Raw genomic sequence first — 15,918 nt, 5'->3', positions numbered from 1 at the left:
CCGTGTCAACCTTATTCTTCCTATTGCTTTGCAATCCCCTTACACAAGCTTGTGATTACTTTTATATACATTGTACTTGTGTAGTTGCTCTTGTAATTAGTTAGCTTGTGTAGCTCACTAGTTATCTTCTTGCTTGTGTAGCATAGAAGTAGCTCCCTTGCATGGCTAATTTGGTTTGTGTAACCTTGTTAGTCACTTTGCTTAGTTTGTGTAGCTAAGTATTTGCGCTCTCTAATTTGGCATTGGTTGCCTTGTTATTGAGCATTGCTAGTAAGCTTAGTTGGATTTGTGCTTTTGCTTACTAGCATGTGTAGGAGCTTCCTCGTTGTTTGAAATACTAGTAGCATAGGTTTATGTGACCTTGCTCCTAGAATTGGTTAGGTGAGCACTAGTTGGCCCGGCACCTTTGTTGCTTAATTAGAATTTTTGCAAGGTGCTAGAGAACATAGATAGAGGGGTGTAGTCTTGGTTAGACCGATAGTTTTAATTCTGCACTTGTTTTGGTTAGCCGACGCGATTAAGTTTTAGAAATGACTATTCACCCCCCCTCTAGTCGCCATCTCGACCCTACACCGTGCCCACGCCGGCCATGGCAGTGACGGTGGCAGATATGTGATTTGTCCTTCCATAGAAAAAATTATGATCTATGATCTGTGGAGGCTAGAGGCTGAAGGTAGAAGAATGGTGGAGGCTATTGATCTTAATCCTATGGTGCAAAAAAAAATCATATGTTGAAACTATATAAAACACATGGTTGTATAGTTGACATAATCCTTTTTTACTATATTTATAGAAAAAATTAACAGTATTTATATCTCTAGATAAGTTTACAATATATTCAACGATTTATCTAATAATAACCATAAATATTAATACTTTCTTATGTATATTTGGTCAAAGTTAAAAATGTTTGACTTCTTAGAAAATGATAATAACGCTCTCTTAGGGACCGAGGGGGTATATCTCTTCCCTCTCTTGGAAGGTCCTAATGGCTAGAGGGGGTGAATAGCCTATTAAAATTTTTTACAACAACAATTAGCAGACCGGTTAGATAAAAATGAGACGAAGCGAGTGTTGCGCTAGCCTACTAAAAAATGCAAGCCAGCTACCACAATTCTAGTTTCTATAGTCTCTATCCACACAATGGCTATGTCACTACACTAAGTTAGTGTGCTCTCAAAGGCTAACTAAAGAGCCTCACTAATCAAACTAACAAGCTCTTACGACTAGCAACACTAAAGAGCTTAACAACTAGTTTACGGTAATATAAAGAGAGAGAGAGCAAGATGGTTATACTGCCAAGTTGAGGAATAAACCAATCAATCACAAGAATGAATACCAATGAAGAACAATCACCTCGGAATCAAATGATGACACAATAATTTTTTTTATCAAGGTTCACTTGCTTGCCAGCAAACTAGTCCTCGTTGTGGCGATTCACTCACTTGGAGGTTCATGCGCTAATTAGCATCACACGCCAAACCCTCAATAGAGTGCCGCACAACCAACACAAGATGAGGATCACACAAGCCACAAACAATTTACTAGATTACCTTTTGACTCTCCGCCGGGGAAATGTCAAGAACCCCTCACAATCACCATGATCGGAGCTGGAGACAATCGCCAATCTCCGCTCAATGATCCTCGCTGCCACAAGTTGTCTAGGTGGCGGCGACCACCAAGAGTAATAAGCGAATTCCGTAGTGAAACACGAACACCAAGTACCTTTAGATGCAATCACTCAAGCAATGCACTTAGATTCTCTCCCAATCTCACAAAGATGATGAATCAATGATGGAGATGAGTGGGAGGGCTTTGGCTAAGCTCACAAGGTTGCTATATCAATGCAAATAGCCAAGAGGGTGAGCTTGAGCCGGCCAAACGATATTTATAGACACCCCTAAACAATAGAGTCGTTGGCTTAATTATTGGGCTAACTGCGGGACGACCGGACGCGCAGGTCATGTGCACCGGACGCGTCCGGTCACTGCGTCCGATCGCAGCCTGACTATCACGTGTCCCTTTCAAATTGTTTAGCCATTCGCACCCAACAGCTATCTCTGCGCATAGTATATACTATGTGATCGGACGCGCTCTTAGAAAACGACCGGACGCGGGAGACGTAGCGTCCGGTCGAGTCCAGAGAGCTCCCAGAGCCGCTCTGGGCCGACCGGACACATCCGATCACACCGAACCGGACGCGTCTAGCGGCCGATCAATTATTGCACTGAAAACCCAAGACTTGCTGGTTCACACCGAACACGTCCGATGTGGCGACCGGACTTGTCCGGTCGCTCTCTACAATCCTGCTTCGGGCTATATCACTTTGACCTAATGCTGAATAGTAACTCGTCAGCGTCTGGTCACTCCACTGAGCCAGAGTCCGGTCACCTCGGCAACTCTGCTCGCGCCTGGCCAAAATACCGGACGCGTCTGATATCGATATCGGACGCATCCGGTCACGTCAGGAACACTACCACCTGAGACAGTACCAGACGCGTCCGGCATGCATGTCAGACGTGCCCGGTCACCCTTTGACCAGTGCATTCAACTCCTTTTCAACTATATCTTCTTTACCCTTGCTCAAATGTGCTAACCACCAAGTGTATCACCTTGTGCACATGTGTTAGCATATTTTCATAAATATTTTCAAGGGTGTTAGCACTCCACTAGATCCAAAATGCATATGCAATGAGTTAGAACATCTAGTGGCACTTTAATAACCGTATTTTGATATGAGTTTCGCCCCTCTTAATAGTACGGTTGTTGATCCTAAATGTGATCACACTCGCTAAGTATCTCGATCACTAAACCAAAAAACTCCTATCAATTTCACCTTTGCCTTAAGCTTTTTGTTTTTCTCTTTCTCCTTTTCAAAGTTTAGTTACTTGATCTTCACCGTTGCTTCACCACTTGGAATAATGCTACCTATCTCATGATCACTTAGATGAACTTGGTTAGCACTTAGGGTTTCATCAATTCATCAAAAACCAAACTAGAGTTTTCATACTCTATCCCAAAATAAGTATTGCTATGAGGTACATGCTGGTTAAACTTTCTCGAGTATAATTAGGTTTATATAGAATATTAGCATCATTTATATCTCTAAATAAGTTTATTATAAAAATATATATTTAATGATTCATCTAATAATGATACTAGTTTTTATATATATTTAATAAAGTTAAAAATATTTGAATGACACTCATCTTGGCACGGAGAGAGTAGATTTGTGAATAAGTTTATCAATATATTCTAAAATCTTAGGATACTAGGATGTCGATATTGATTTTATCAGGTATGTTAAGTTTTATATAGAATCATTCTCCTGGGTTGCAACGGGAAAGTATCTTGATAATTTAAATTTAACTTTGTGTTATACTATTACCATAAAAACAATATTCTAAGCGAGATATTCGCAACATTCCTTTGATTCCTAGATTCGTTCTTATGATTCATGTTCAGTTAGAATATAATTCAAATTTTAATGTGATCACGTGATATCGGAACAATCCAGTTCATAGTGTAATAACCGTGTTCATCACAATCACAACTATCTAAAGTGAGCGTGAGAAAATTGTTCTCTAGTCTGACATTCTATTTGTCTGTGATGAGATAAAACAATTAAATAATTCGTCATGGGCATAGAAAATTCATAGAGAAAATATTTCAAATTTTTTATTTTTTTATTTAGGAGGTTGATTTAAGAATGTGATGATTGTAGGGCCGATATTGTAACCTGCCCTTTTCACCTGTATGTAACTGATTGTTTATTTTCATATGGAATGAGCTTGCGCGGTTGTACCTGTTGTGATGTAAAGGTGGGTGAAAGGATTAAGATGCTCAAGAGGAAGGTGAATTGAGCTAATTCTAAAATTCTTTGCAATAATTAAACTCTACGGTTAGCCCACTTCACCCTTATGCCTAGAAAGTGTTTCTATTGTTCTACCGCACAAAAGTTTAGCAACCTATGTTCCAATCCTACTCTAGCATGACAATTCTATGAATTTAAAGATAAGAATTGAATTGCTCAAAGTAAATGCTCAAAGTAAAGAGAGAAGGAGGAATGCGGCAATGTTTTGCCGAGGTATCGGAGAGTCGCCACTCTCCACTAGTCCTCGTTGGAGCACCCACGCAAGGTTATAGCTCTCCTTTGAGCCGTGCAAGGATCAAGTGCTCTCTATGGGTTGATTCTTCGACACTCTGTCGTGGTGAATCACCCACAACCGCTCAAAACTTGAGTTTGGTCATCCACAAGCTCTGTCGGATGATCACCAAGCTCCCAATCACCATTAAACCGTCTAGGTGATGGCGATCACCAAGAGTAACAAGCACGAGCTCTCACTTGACCACGACGAGCCTAATGACAAGGGTGGATGCACACTTGGCTACTCTTGCTTTCACTAATGATGCCTCTCACTTGCATTCTCAAATCTTAATCACCTCACTAGAATCTTGCTCTTCTTTGCACTCTCAAGTGTGTTTTTCAGTTGTTGGAATGAGCAAAAGTAATCCCTTGAGTGAATAGAGGAAGTATTTATAACCCCTCATTCAAAACGAATCGTTATGTGCCTCTGCGGGGTGACCGGACGCTCCGATCAAGGTGACCGGACGTTCCGGTCAGTTCACCCGCCTCTGTGCAGTTTAAGTTGTGACCGGACACTGGCCAGCGTCCGGTCACGAAAACTGTCCTCTAGAACCTTACTGATGTTAACTGGACTCTGGCACCCAGCGTCCTGTCACTTTGCTGCTCAGCGTCCGGTCAGCACTGACCGGACGTGTCCGATCAGGATTCTCCCTCTGTGGAACCATACTGGAGTTGACCGGACTCTGGCACGCAGCGTCTGGTCACTCACCTCTCAGCGTCCGGTCGCATCCAGACAACTTCACCTTGATCAAATGAACTGACCGGACTCTGTGCCAGCGTCCGATCAATATTTGGCCATCCATTTACTTCCAACTCGTAATCATATGTGAATGAAGTTTGCTCCAATTTATCTAAGGGCTTTTTAGGAGCTACCTAGTGCTAGATTTGACAAGTATGCACCACATCTAACCCACTAGACTCACATAGGTCAAGCTACCCGTCCATACCCCCCTTAATAGTACGACCAAAGGAAAAATAAAGTCCTAAACTACTCTAAGTGTCTCTTCAACACCAAACGACACTTAGAACTAGTCCATCCTTAACCTTGTCGTCCATCCTTTGAAAACTGAAACGATTTTCATCGTAGGGGCATGACAACCATGATTGCCCAATCAATTGCTATTACCATGACCTAACTTAATTGCATCTGCAAAACATACGTTAGTCACAATAATCTCGTATTGTCATTAATCACCGAAACCCAACAAGAGGCCTAGATGCTTTCAGTGGGGTAGGGATGACAGTTGCACCCACATGTGCGGGTATCTCGGGTTTCATACCCGATGGATGTGGACACGGACATGAAAACTCACCTATGGGTAGGGTGTTTTACACGCAGGTACTCAAAGGGTAATAGATATGCATATCATGCCAAACTATAAAGATGGTATTTTTCATGGCTGAATAAAGTGATTGTGTGAGCTATTAACTTATTACTTTAATTCTTATTAAAGTTGTGTTGTATTATTAGTATGAGCATGAAGAACCGAATTATGAGCCTATGTTGTATCGTGTCATAGGTGAGATTAATTAATATAAATAATTTAAATGATTTAATTGTGATAAGATACTATTTAAAGTTAAAGGGTGTTGAAAGTAATACCAAGAATTACACTTATTGATGAGAAAAGTGAAATAAAATAATCAAACTAATATTATAGCTTCAATCTATACAACATCTACAAATTTACATGAAGTATATAATCTGTAAAATTTGATAGTATCTTGATACTACAATACGCTCGTACGATCCGGTACTGTCAAATGAAAAACAATGCTACCTTAGGATACCGATCCATACAAAATTGTGTGCAAGTGGTGTTGCAAGTGGGACGGATTGCGTTGTGAGCTCGCTGGTTTAGCCTGCACCGTGACTGTTTATCAGTCTCATTAGTGTCTCAGACTCCCAATCCCATCCAGAGCTTGTTAGACGATTTCCAATCCAAGTGTAGAATCACCGGACTGTTGGTTATGCTATAATATGCTTATATGCCCGAGTACGATCTTTGAAAACATTGCACATATCAACGATGAGGTGACATCACTCTCGATGAGAATTAGCTGCATAGGTAAACTGCAGGAAGACAGCCATCTCAAAGTTCACCTGTGTTTTTGTTGGGCTATATCCATCCACATAGAGAATGATTTGGAAGCTAGTAAAAACAGTCCACAAGCCCAATGCTTGTGGACCATTAATTTTGGTTGGAATCGATGGTTGAGATCGTTTCTTGAGATGGTTGAGATCGCTTCCTTTTTACCCGTTGCTGCACTTGGAGAGTGAGTACACAGGCCTGTTGAACCATTTATCCTCGAGCCTGTGTTTGAAGGCTCAAACGTGTTAGGAAAGGCACCAAACTTAGTGAACTCGTTCTACACATAGAGTATTTCAATCTATTCAGTTGGTTTAAGGATTGTTTGAGTAGAGCATCCGATCTGAGAGATATTGTCAGTTTGAGTTACTGTAGTTTCATAATAGAGCAATTTTGGTAGATGATTTGATTTGGATGGTAAAACAGTCAAACATTGTCCGATTGAGTTGAAACTTGGTCATTAGTGCCCGATTGAGTTGAAACTTGGTCATTGGTTAAGGGACACATGGACCTACATCCTTAATTCCCTACCGAAATTCATGCACAGTGGAGCTATAATTTGTGAGGTATGAATTCGTTACCAAAAGGGGACAAAATCTGTAACTTCTCTGTTTGGTTTTATCATTCCTCTTGTTAGAAGGTTGTGGCTGTAGTTGATGCCAAGTTTGCAACTTGATGAATATATTGCCACTATTGTAATCCTATAGATGCTCTAGAAAAGACGCTTTACATCCATTGTTGATTATAGTGGAAGCTTAGAGTTGATCGGTTGGTCCCCTAGTTCTTACTCCCCACCTTTCATTGAGGAGGTGGTTTTCCACAAAAATAGTTGTAACAAATTGTGCATGTGATTTGTTAAATTCTTGCTGCTGGTCTGATGTTGGATGTTTTTTCATAGCTCATCACAAGATAAGAAATTAATTGTGCATTGTTGCTACCCTTCTATCCCAATAGTTTTTGCGATTTTACTTACTCATATCGCAAGGGCCTCCTAGTTTGCAAGGTGCTGTCACATAAACATAAGGAAGCAGCCTAAGGACATCCACAGGCAAAACGCTGCCTAGCAGCAAGTTGCAACTCTGCACTAAACACTATACTAAGTTGCAGCATAGAACCGGTAAGCTACAGCAAATCAGAGCATACTCGTGCTGACCGCATGCTCGGCTCAGCAGGCAAAACCAACATGAAGCATCAAGCAGGTCACATGAGCGCTGAAGATGTTCAGACACAGAGCTACTCGTAGTATGTATGTTTGAAGTGGTCTCTCTCGTCAGTCTTTCAGAGGCCAAAGTTGCAGAGCGTTAGAAATTCCATCTCAGTGTCGACATACTTGGTCCAGAGATGCTTGTACTGGTTGAAGGAGACGTCCAGCCATGGCTTCATGTTCCCGTTGAAGTGTATCACCGCAGCTCCACCGATGTCCTCGGGTCTGATGTGTGGGTTGTAGCCGAGCCCCATCACGTGCCATGACTTGTCCAGCGGCTTCGTTTTGCCGTAGAATGTCATGAGCCCGACTGGAAGCACGGACGTCGGATCCCAGAGCGTGCCGTTCTCGTTCTGCCACGAAGACAACGTATACGTAACTTGAACACGTTAGAATCCCGTTCAGAACACAGCAATGGTAGAGGCAACAGGCAGCTTACCATTTCCATGAATCGGTGGAACTGCTCGGTGCATTGCCCCCGGCGCCACGCCTGGAGGTCGAACACGTTGACGCCGTAGGACCAGGCGCAGGCGCGGTGGCTGAAGCTCTCCTGCACGACGGGTTCCGAGAAGTTGAGGTACTTGCCGTACCTCCGGAAGCCTCCGAAGCAGGTGTGCAGCGCGGCGTTCACGTTGGCGCCCATGTCGACGCGCCACAGCCCCGCCAGGTCCCTCTGCACCACCACGTCGTCCTCCAGGAGCACCACCCTCCGCAGCGCCGGGAACATCTCCGGGAGGTAGAACCGGAGGTAGTCCAGCAGCGCCACGTCCCTGTTCCCGTCCTCGATCTGCCTGAGGACTGGCGAGTAGGACGCGTTCAGGAACGGGAAGTCGGAGACGGACAGGAGCTGCACGTGCGCGCCCAGCGGCGGCGGGCGGCGCGCGAACCAGACGCGGAAGGCCGGGAGGTACATGGGCGCCGTGACCACGTGGAAGACGTGGCGCGAGGGCTCGGCGGCCGCGCGCGCCGCGGAGGCCACCACGACGGAGACGGCGAGCACGTTGTCAGAGAAGATGGCGTAGTGGTAGAGCGACGGGTCGGCGAGCTGCGGCGGCGGGACGGGGGGCTCGTCGGGGACCGCGGAGGCGTTGGCGAGGCGGGCCTCGAGGAGGCGCATGGCGAGGCAGTGGAGCGACTTGGGCGTGGACCACGCGGCGATGCGGGAGTTGAGCACGCCCGCGCGGCGCGCGCGGAGGAGCTGCTGCCCCACGGCGAAGACGGTGTCGGAGAGCTTCTGGATCTTGGACTGCGTGTCGAACGCCTCCTTGGCGCCGCCGGCGAGGGAGCGCGCGCGCTTCACCTGGGCCTTGATCTCCTTCTCCAGGGCCCCCACGGTGGAGAGCGAGAGGCGGGAGGCGAGCGCGGAGAGGCGGGAGGAGATGGAGAGGAAGGCGTCCGTCTGGGAGGCCGACGCCGCGCTGAGGTGGCGCGCGTGCGCCGTGTAGGCTGCCAGGACGGCCGCGTGGTCCTCGGCGTGGCGTTGGACGATGGCCAGGCGCGAGGCCGGGGAGTTCGCGGCGGCAGAAGCAGAGCTGGTGGCGGTGGCGGACAGGAGGAAAGAGACGGAGGCGAGGAGGATCAGGGTGATGACGGCCGCGAGCACCGCACGACGACGCGAGGAGGCCCGGGCGCCGGCCATGGCGAGCGCGTCGTGGGAGTTCGAGAGGGCCGGGACGAGGAAATGGCGCGCAATGCTTTTCAAGCAGGTGGGTTTGGTTTAGTTGCGCCGTGGCCGATCAGATGTGGACTTTTGGAGTGGGTTTTCTCCGGCATGTCCGGTTGCCTCGCACTTGCTGGCCTCGGAGCACTAGTTAGCTGGTGCTGCGTCACGTAAGATCATATACTATACGTCTTCGCTACGGGAGTTGGCCAAGCCAGGCTCCGCGAGAACGACGTCGTTTCCAGCGAGCCACCCAAATCGTACAGAAGGGGCTTGTGGAAGCCGGGCTACCAGATCGAACAGAGAACTAAGCAAAACCCAAGTTGTATTACATAAGCTTGGCTAGGGCCTACACTAGAAAACCAAACACATCCTATATATACTCTGTTACTCTTAGATGTCTTAGCTAACAGTGGCGTGTTGAAGATTGCCTAACAAGCACCCTCAAACAAACTGTACTGCTGGGCTGCACATGATCTCTCCCCCTCGTGTTGCCCTCTGCTAGAAAAGAGAAAGCACGGAGGTGCATTCTCCTCAAAGTGAATCTAAGGATCCAAAACGAAGCAAAATCCTTTCAGCTTCTGTTAAAAATAATACAATTGAGTGACGCATAAATTGAATCTGATATTGAGAAAAAGAACAACATCATAAATCATAGATGTGTAATTTAACATTAGCACTACGATCCGAGGCAAATTCAAACTCTCTGGTGCTAGTAACATAAAGAACGTGAAAACGAACGACAGAGAAAGTAAAGACATTCTTACCGTGGGGTCGTTGGCACTACAAGTAGCGCAAAAGTAGACGAAGCAGACTGTCGATGGAGACTGTGATCACTAGCATAGAGGGGAAGACGTTCAGCGAGTAGTCGCGACGACGTTTTCCAAAAACATGATACGGCCCCTACCCCGTGCAGGGACACGAGGGGACGCAGGCTTCGGAGACCGATGACATGTCGGCAGCGGGATGGGGAATGAATTGTCTATACCTGAGGACCACATCTCTTCCCAATATATACCCGCGTCGCAGCTATGGTAAGTTATTAGCCGCGCAATCACTGCATTAAGGTGATTGACCTGCGTTAGTTGACTAGAGCAATTAGAGCAATCACCATTAATACGAGAATAATTGCTTACCAAAATATGCCATTGCAAATTTCTCCGCACATGTAAAAATATCGAGTGGCAAAAGGAAGCCATTTTTCTTCCTTTTTTCACTCGCCAATAGCTTTAACTAGTTAGAAATAACTCAACTATTTAAGTTGGCCTTATTAGTAGGGACTAGAGCCCCCCTCCTCCTATACCATGCATATATGAGCGGATATTTGGAATTTATTTGGAATTATTATTTAGGGCCGCCACTTCTTGGCTGTGCGCTCGGCACCACCAGATGATCGGATGCCGGATGGGTGTGCAGGTTGCGCGCGCTAGCCGTGCGAGTATGCCGGCGGCCCATGGGTGCAGGTGCTGGTGCTAAACTGCTACTGCACATTGCAATTAGCACGAGTTCACGCGTAGACGACGGCTACCAGGGGTAAAACTGTCGCGTATGTTACAAAATTGTTGGCATCTAATAACGGCGATAAAGATTCCAACTGGAAAATGAACGCAGCGGCATGTAAAGGAAGGAAAACTAAAACCACTGGTAATAAAGTGAGCCTGTATTTTTCGATGTAAAAAAAAGGGACGGTATATTTTTTAACGACATAGAAATATTTTTCTCTCTCGCTTGATCATGTCAACTCTTATTCAGGGCGACAGGGACACCCTAAAAAAAAACTCTTATTCAGGGACGGGGACAGTAAATGCCATCAGGGGTTCGGGGCTTCGGGCTTGCTTAATTCTGTCGGGTGGGCGAGGCCGGGGTTAGATCCAACGCTGAATTGGTCTTGGTCGTACTACACCCTCATTCCAAATTTAACCGGCCCGAAACAAATCTGGCCCGAAACAGATCCTAAAGAACAACAGACTTCCCAATTTTCTGCGCGGTAGCGACCAAGGCCGCAAGGCACCAGCCAAGTAGCCAACTGCTCCACGGCCACGAGATCGCGGATTTACCAGCAACTCCGCCACCGCGAGGCAATGCGGCGGCCGGTGCTAAAACCTCTCAGCCTTGGAGGAGGATCCGAGTCGATGGCCTGGGCGTGCGCGCCACCCGTTCGGCCAAATGCCCACGAGAAGCCTCGCATTTACGCGGCAAGTAAAGTAAGCTTCCTTGAGTTATTACTGCCATAGTGCCATACGAGAGTTTCATCCATGACAGTTGCTCTCATGTTCTGAAGCCAGGGTAGAGGAGAACTGGTGGCCGGGTCTACTTCATTGGGCACGCACAACTTAAGTGCATGGAAGTATGGACAAAACTGAAGCTAAGTAAGACTTGCAGTCTTAGAGAGTTACACATTAAACGCGAAGATCGGAACTGCTCCTACATTACACAAAAGGTACTAACTCACACAAATGCACCCTAATAACTCTGCTAGCTTCGCTGTTAACAGAACGAAATTCTAATACTCCTCCATGATAACAGCAATGCTAGCAGATGGAGGTAGAAGCTCCAAAAGGTGAATTAGGTACTACTGTCTGGTGCACTATAAAGCCAAGCCTACATTAGTTCAGAATACAAACTAAGTATAGCACTTGGTCGACTGGTAATTTGTTGAGACCTCGGTTGTGCAAGGGAGAGAGTCCCAAGGCAAGGTCATCCTCCAGTCATCTGGCAGTGCTCCTTGCAGGTTGAATGGGAAGTTGATTGACCGTGGAGTGGCGGTGACACTGTTGCCAATGTCAGGCAAATCAACCGTGCATCTGTTGGCCATGCTACTGGTGTTGCTGGGGTGGTGTGGTTGACCAAACTCAATGTTTGTGGGGATCCTATCTAGGTTCTGGAGTGTAGTAGGTGGTGCATTGAGGACCATTGATGCAATGTCCATCCCAGCTGGAAGATCAAGCGGGATTGCTGAGAGGACACTCATGGTGTGATGTTCTGCACCAGATGAGGGGTGCACAAGGGATGCAGCCGGCCTGCTGCTGATGTCAATGATGCTCGCAGGGTTGCGGCAAGAGGAAACTATTGAAGGCATGTAACTGCTGCCAGTGAACTGGATGGAGGAGATGATGTCTGTCATCGTAGAGGATGTGTTCTCTGAGCTGTGATGACTTCTCTGTGTAGCCTGTGAGGAAGGCCGAATGTAGTTTTCATTTGTGCTAGATAGCGGAGGAGATACCCAGGAGTGTGAGAGAGCTCTCTGTGCTGTTGAATTAGTTTTCTTGAAAATCCTGCAGATCGCCCAGGAATCCTGTTCATACAAAAGGAAATTAAGTAGGGTTGGTTAGTGGTTTTCATATACAAGGTAATTTATATCTTCTATTTCGGCAATATACACATGCAAAAGGTACAAATAAACTGCATCTCATTGTCCTAAAATGTGCTATGTTTTAACCATGTCTAATGCTATTGACACTTCATGCTACAAGTTATCTCGATGAAATTTTTGCCGTACATGTAGAATCCATTGATTTTATGACTGGTTTAGAGGGCGTACCCCACAATGAGCTACACCCCTAGCTTTGTATTAAGTAAATAAATGGCTACTGTTTCTTTCTCAAATATTACATCATGCAAGTTTCTTACATTTGGTGGAATGGTCTTCTCCAGTGGCTTCTTTTGCAGCAGTGATGGGTCAGTGAGTGATGGCAACCTGAATTCATGCATCATCCAGTCGGTTTTGACACCTTTGGCTGCTCTACCTTTGTAGAAGACAAGAGATTTCTTCAAGCCTATGCACTTGCTCCCATCAGAAGAGTAGATTGGCCTGTCGGTTCCAGTGGCCTTCCAGAAGCCTGCTCCAGTTACCCTGTTTGGTCTTGTGCTGTTCCGATACTTCCTATCCCTTGGACAGTAGAAATACCATTCCTTCTCTCCAGTACTCGCTAGTTCTTTATGGAGAACAAAAAAAAGAGAGAGAATATTTTGTAAGTAACTGTATGTAAGATTCATGCTGTCTTTACTAGTTACGACCAAAGATCCCAAACTTAGGGTTCAATATTGAAGCCGAGGTGTTTAACTGATAAGATGCATTACACATTCATGTGTGCAAATATAATCTATGTCCAGCCTACATGCACTCTTAACTTTGATAGCCGAAGCCTGAATCAGTTATACAGCACAACAACATACAACTGAAAGCATAAGCTCAGCAAGAACTTACAGGTTTGTATAGGCTCAGAGCTGGTTATGTGATCACATAAAGTTTCTTTAACACCGAGACAAAACATGGTAAATACATTAGGACAGCAAGCTTATATTATGTTGGTTTGTGCATACCTTACTATTCATGTTAATGGTATTTAACTCTAGGACCAGTTTTACCTCATCTACATGAATGTTGTATAATGCCCAGTATTGCAAGTAGACAAAACCTCAAAGATACAGACGAAGTAACAGATGCACGTAAAAGTTTTTGAAGATTGACTAAGATTCATAGTATGAAAACATGTCCCACGTTACTTGTACAGAAAGGAGCATCATGCAGCAAACTAGGCTTATCTTAAAACAAACAGTTTTCTTAGCTCTTTAAAGATCTGTGCAGAGAAATATAACATAGTTAACATGGGGAAGAGATGCAGAGAAGCTTACTTGGGAGATCCCATGGATCATATTTGTAGATGTCTAGCTGCCTGATGAGCTCAATGGGGAGAGACTTCTGCTGGATTTTTCTTTTAAGGTAAAACCTGACAAGCTCTTCATCTGTTGGATGAAACCTGAATCCAGGTAACATAACTTCATCATGCTTCTCTATGTCATCACTTCTGATCTCATCCATATGTTTACACAGTAAAACAAACCACTGGCTCGCTGCTGTATATCTCAAGCAGCGGTCACCTGCTTCTAGTTACAAGAAGTTACCAGCTACAAACCGTAACGGTTAATCTGTATGGTCAAATTTCACTCGATGGGCAGTAGCTAAAAGATTTTGGTTTCTGCTAATTACTGGAGCTAAAATGAACCCTTTCTTCCACTCAGTGTGGGACTACCATATATTTCTTCGGAGCTAAACAAGGTGGGTATCTAAGCACTGGCTCTGCTCTTATCAAAGACTAGTTAAATTTGGAGAAAAGCTAGCACAAAATCTCGGAGAAGAAAGAAGCGAAGCTTTAAGTTGCAGACTTGTAGTCTTAGCTCTCTTGGTTGCTTACTTTGTAGGGTTTCCCTTCCTACTATTTGGCTAACCTTTTGCACCCTTGTGTGCACTAAACAGCAGATACTTATAGAAGAGGTTTTAAAAGTGTCACCTATTGTAACTCACGTAGGGTCTCCATTGTGAGGATCTCAATGAGATGTATGTATTCTGCTGTAAGCTTGGGATTAGCAATCTTGTGATATAATATTCACCTAATTAATAAACTAACTCAATGTCAAGTATTTTGCATCTAATGTATGTCTTGTTTGCTATAATTAGGCCTCCTCACAGAATAATGTAGCTCTCTAGATGGCTACCTTAGGAATTTTTAATTGTGTTCCCTTGAATTTTCTAGGTGAATTATATAAGTACAATTCCCAAGACACTAGGAGACTTGAGAATTCCAACTAAGTGCAGTACTCTATTGGAATAACGAGAGTCTAATTCCTTTTCACGGTACATATATCTTACATCGGTACGTGCATATATACCTTTGATTCTCTCATGATCCCAAAATCCTTTTTGGACGGACTTCCCTCTTCATTGGTACCCTTTTTTTCTCACTTGTATATGTGAATTTGAAGGGGAGTTTAGCGAACACAAAGAAAGAACTGTAAAACCTTCCTGAGAAAGTATACATGTTGCTTACTCATTATTGAGCTCCTGAGTTGATTGAAATTAACAAAAAAAAGAGAGAGAGAAAATGTTTTTATTATATAGCAGATCTCTATATTCTGTGACATGGTATAAGATATAATTTTCCAAAGAAGAGAGGCCTCTTTTTTAAATCTTGGTTTATTTAAATTCTTGAATCAGATATGGGGAAAATAATTCATGCCATGAAACTGCTTGTACAGAAGCTTATGCATGCCACACCAGTATGAAGTGCCAAGCTGGCACACTGCTCTATTTTCCACCTATCCAAATGGAATTTAGCTAAGCTGAGGGAAGTGCCAGTTTCACATCCCTGAGTTAGAGCCGAAATCCTGAGTCATGTCGAGCAAAAATTCTTTATCATTCTTTTATGGAGCCATGCTGTTGTCTCTGGCTTTTGTAAGGTAGTGATTAGTCAAACTAGTATGAAATCTAGCATCAATCCTCAATAGTTATTTAACTCCATAGATAGTGACATGTTCGCAGATGATAAGGTATTACAGACAAAGGGTCTGTATGTACCGTATGTGTTCTAACTTGAGATGATGCTTATCTCTAGATTATTGTTCTTTTTTGACGGAAGCTAATCTTCTAGATTGGTCCTGTTCGGCTTACCCCATATTCGGCTTGTTCGGCTTCTTTTTTCAGCCAGAACACTGTTCCGGCTGAATTGTTGTGAGAGAAAAACACTGTTCTGGCTGAAAAAAGAAGCCGAACAAGCCGAATATGGGGTAAGCCGAACAGGACCTAATCTAGAAGATTAGCTTCCGTCAAAAAAGAACAATAATCTAGAGATAAGCATCATCTCAAGTTAGAACACATACGGTACAGACAGACCCTTCGATCCTTGCCATGCAATGTGCTGCCAACGTGCGGTTTTGTAATTATCATCTAGTATTATCTACCTTTGTCGTTTGGAGATAATGTTTTGTACCCATTTGGTTGTCGATACTCTGAAATTTCTGGTCTCGCCCATCCTTGATG

The 15,918-nt window shown here is 44.5% G+C and overlaps 2 protein-coding genes and 1 long non-coding RNA gene across 3 annotated transcripts; 1 reads left to right on the top strand and 2 right to left on the bottom strand.

Moving 5' to 3' along the window:
- Positions 1-7,121: 7,121 nt before the first annotated feature.
- Positions 7,122-9,161, bottom strand: LOC136464447 (probable galacturonosyltransferase 9). Its single transcript, XM_066463398.1, has 2 exons — positions 7,881-9,161; positions 7,122-7,794 (listed from the first exon to the last, which is right to left on the bottom strand). Exons 1-2 carry the CDS (start codon positions 9,078-9,080, stop codon positions 7,516-7,518), a joined length of 1,479 nt encoding a protein of 492 aa, XP_066319495.1. The 5' UTR covers positions 9,081-9,161; the 3' UTR covers positions 7,122-7,515.
- Positions 9,162-11,073: 1,912 nt separating this feature from the next.
- On the top strand, positions 11,074-11,667 carry LOC136464445 (uncharacterized). Its single transcript, XR_010761186.1, has 3 exons — positions 11,074-11,305; positions 11,383-11,541; positions 11,628-11,667. It is a non-coding gene; the product is annotated as an uncharacterized lncRNA (long non-coding RNA).
- Positions 11,638-14,151, bottom strand: LOC136464444 (putative NAC domain-containing protein 94). The gene is made up of 3 exons (XM_066463397.1): positions 13,737-14,151; positions 12,732-13,036; positions 11,638-12,396 (listed from the first exon to the last, which is right to left on the bottom strand). The coding sequence occupies exons 1-3, from the start codon at positions 13,921-13,923 to the stop codon at positions 11,725-11,727; spliced, it is 1,164 nt and encodes a 387-aa protein (XP_066319494.1). The 5' UTR covers positions 13,924-14,151; the 3' UTR covers positions 11,638-11,724.
- Between the last annotated feature and the right edge of the window lie 1,767 nt (positions 14,152-15,918).

Source organism: Miscanthus floridulus, chromosome 7 (genome assembly GCF_019320115.1).
Source record: "Miscanthus floridulus cultivar M001 chromosome 7, ASM1932011v1, whole genome shotgun sequence".
Lineage (NCBI taxonomy): Eukaryota > Viridiplantae > Streptophyta > Magnoliopsida > Poales > Poaceae > Miscanthus > Miscanthus floridulus.
Note: the sequence above shows the minus strand (reverse complement) of the source record. Positions and strands in the feature narration are given on the sequence as shown.

Excerpts from the sequence above, each read along its gene's own strand:
- LOC136464447 (XM_066463398.1), bottom strand. The coding sequence starts at position 9,080 with ATGGCCGGCGCCCGGGCCTCCTCGCGTCGTCGTGCGGTGCTCGCGGCC. Across the intron at positions 7,795-7,880 it reads TCCACCGATTCATGGAAATG|AACGAGAACGGCACGCTCTG; the intron begins GTAAGCTGCCTG and ends TCTTCGTGGCAG.
- LOC136464444 (XM_066463397.1), bottom strand. The coding sequence starts at position 13,923 with ATGGATGAGATCAGAAGTGATGACATAGAGAAGCATGATGAAGTTATG. Across the intron at positions 13,037-13,736 it reads TGATCCATGGGATCTCCCAA|AACTAGCGAGTACTGGAGAG; the intron begins GTAAGCTTCTCT and ends TTCTCCATAAAG. Across the intron at positions 12,397-12,731 it reads AGAAGACCATTCCACCAAAT|GATTCCTGGGCGATCTGCAG; the intron begins GTAAGAAACTTG and ends TTGTATGAACAG.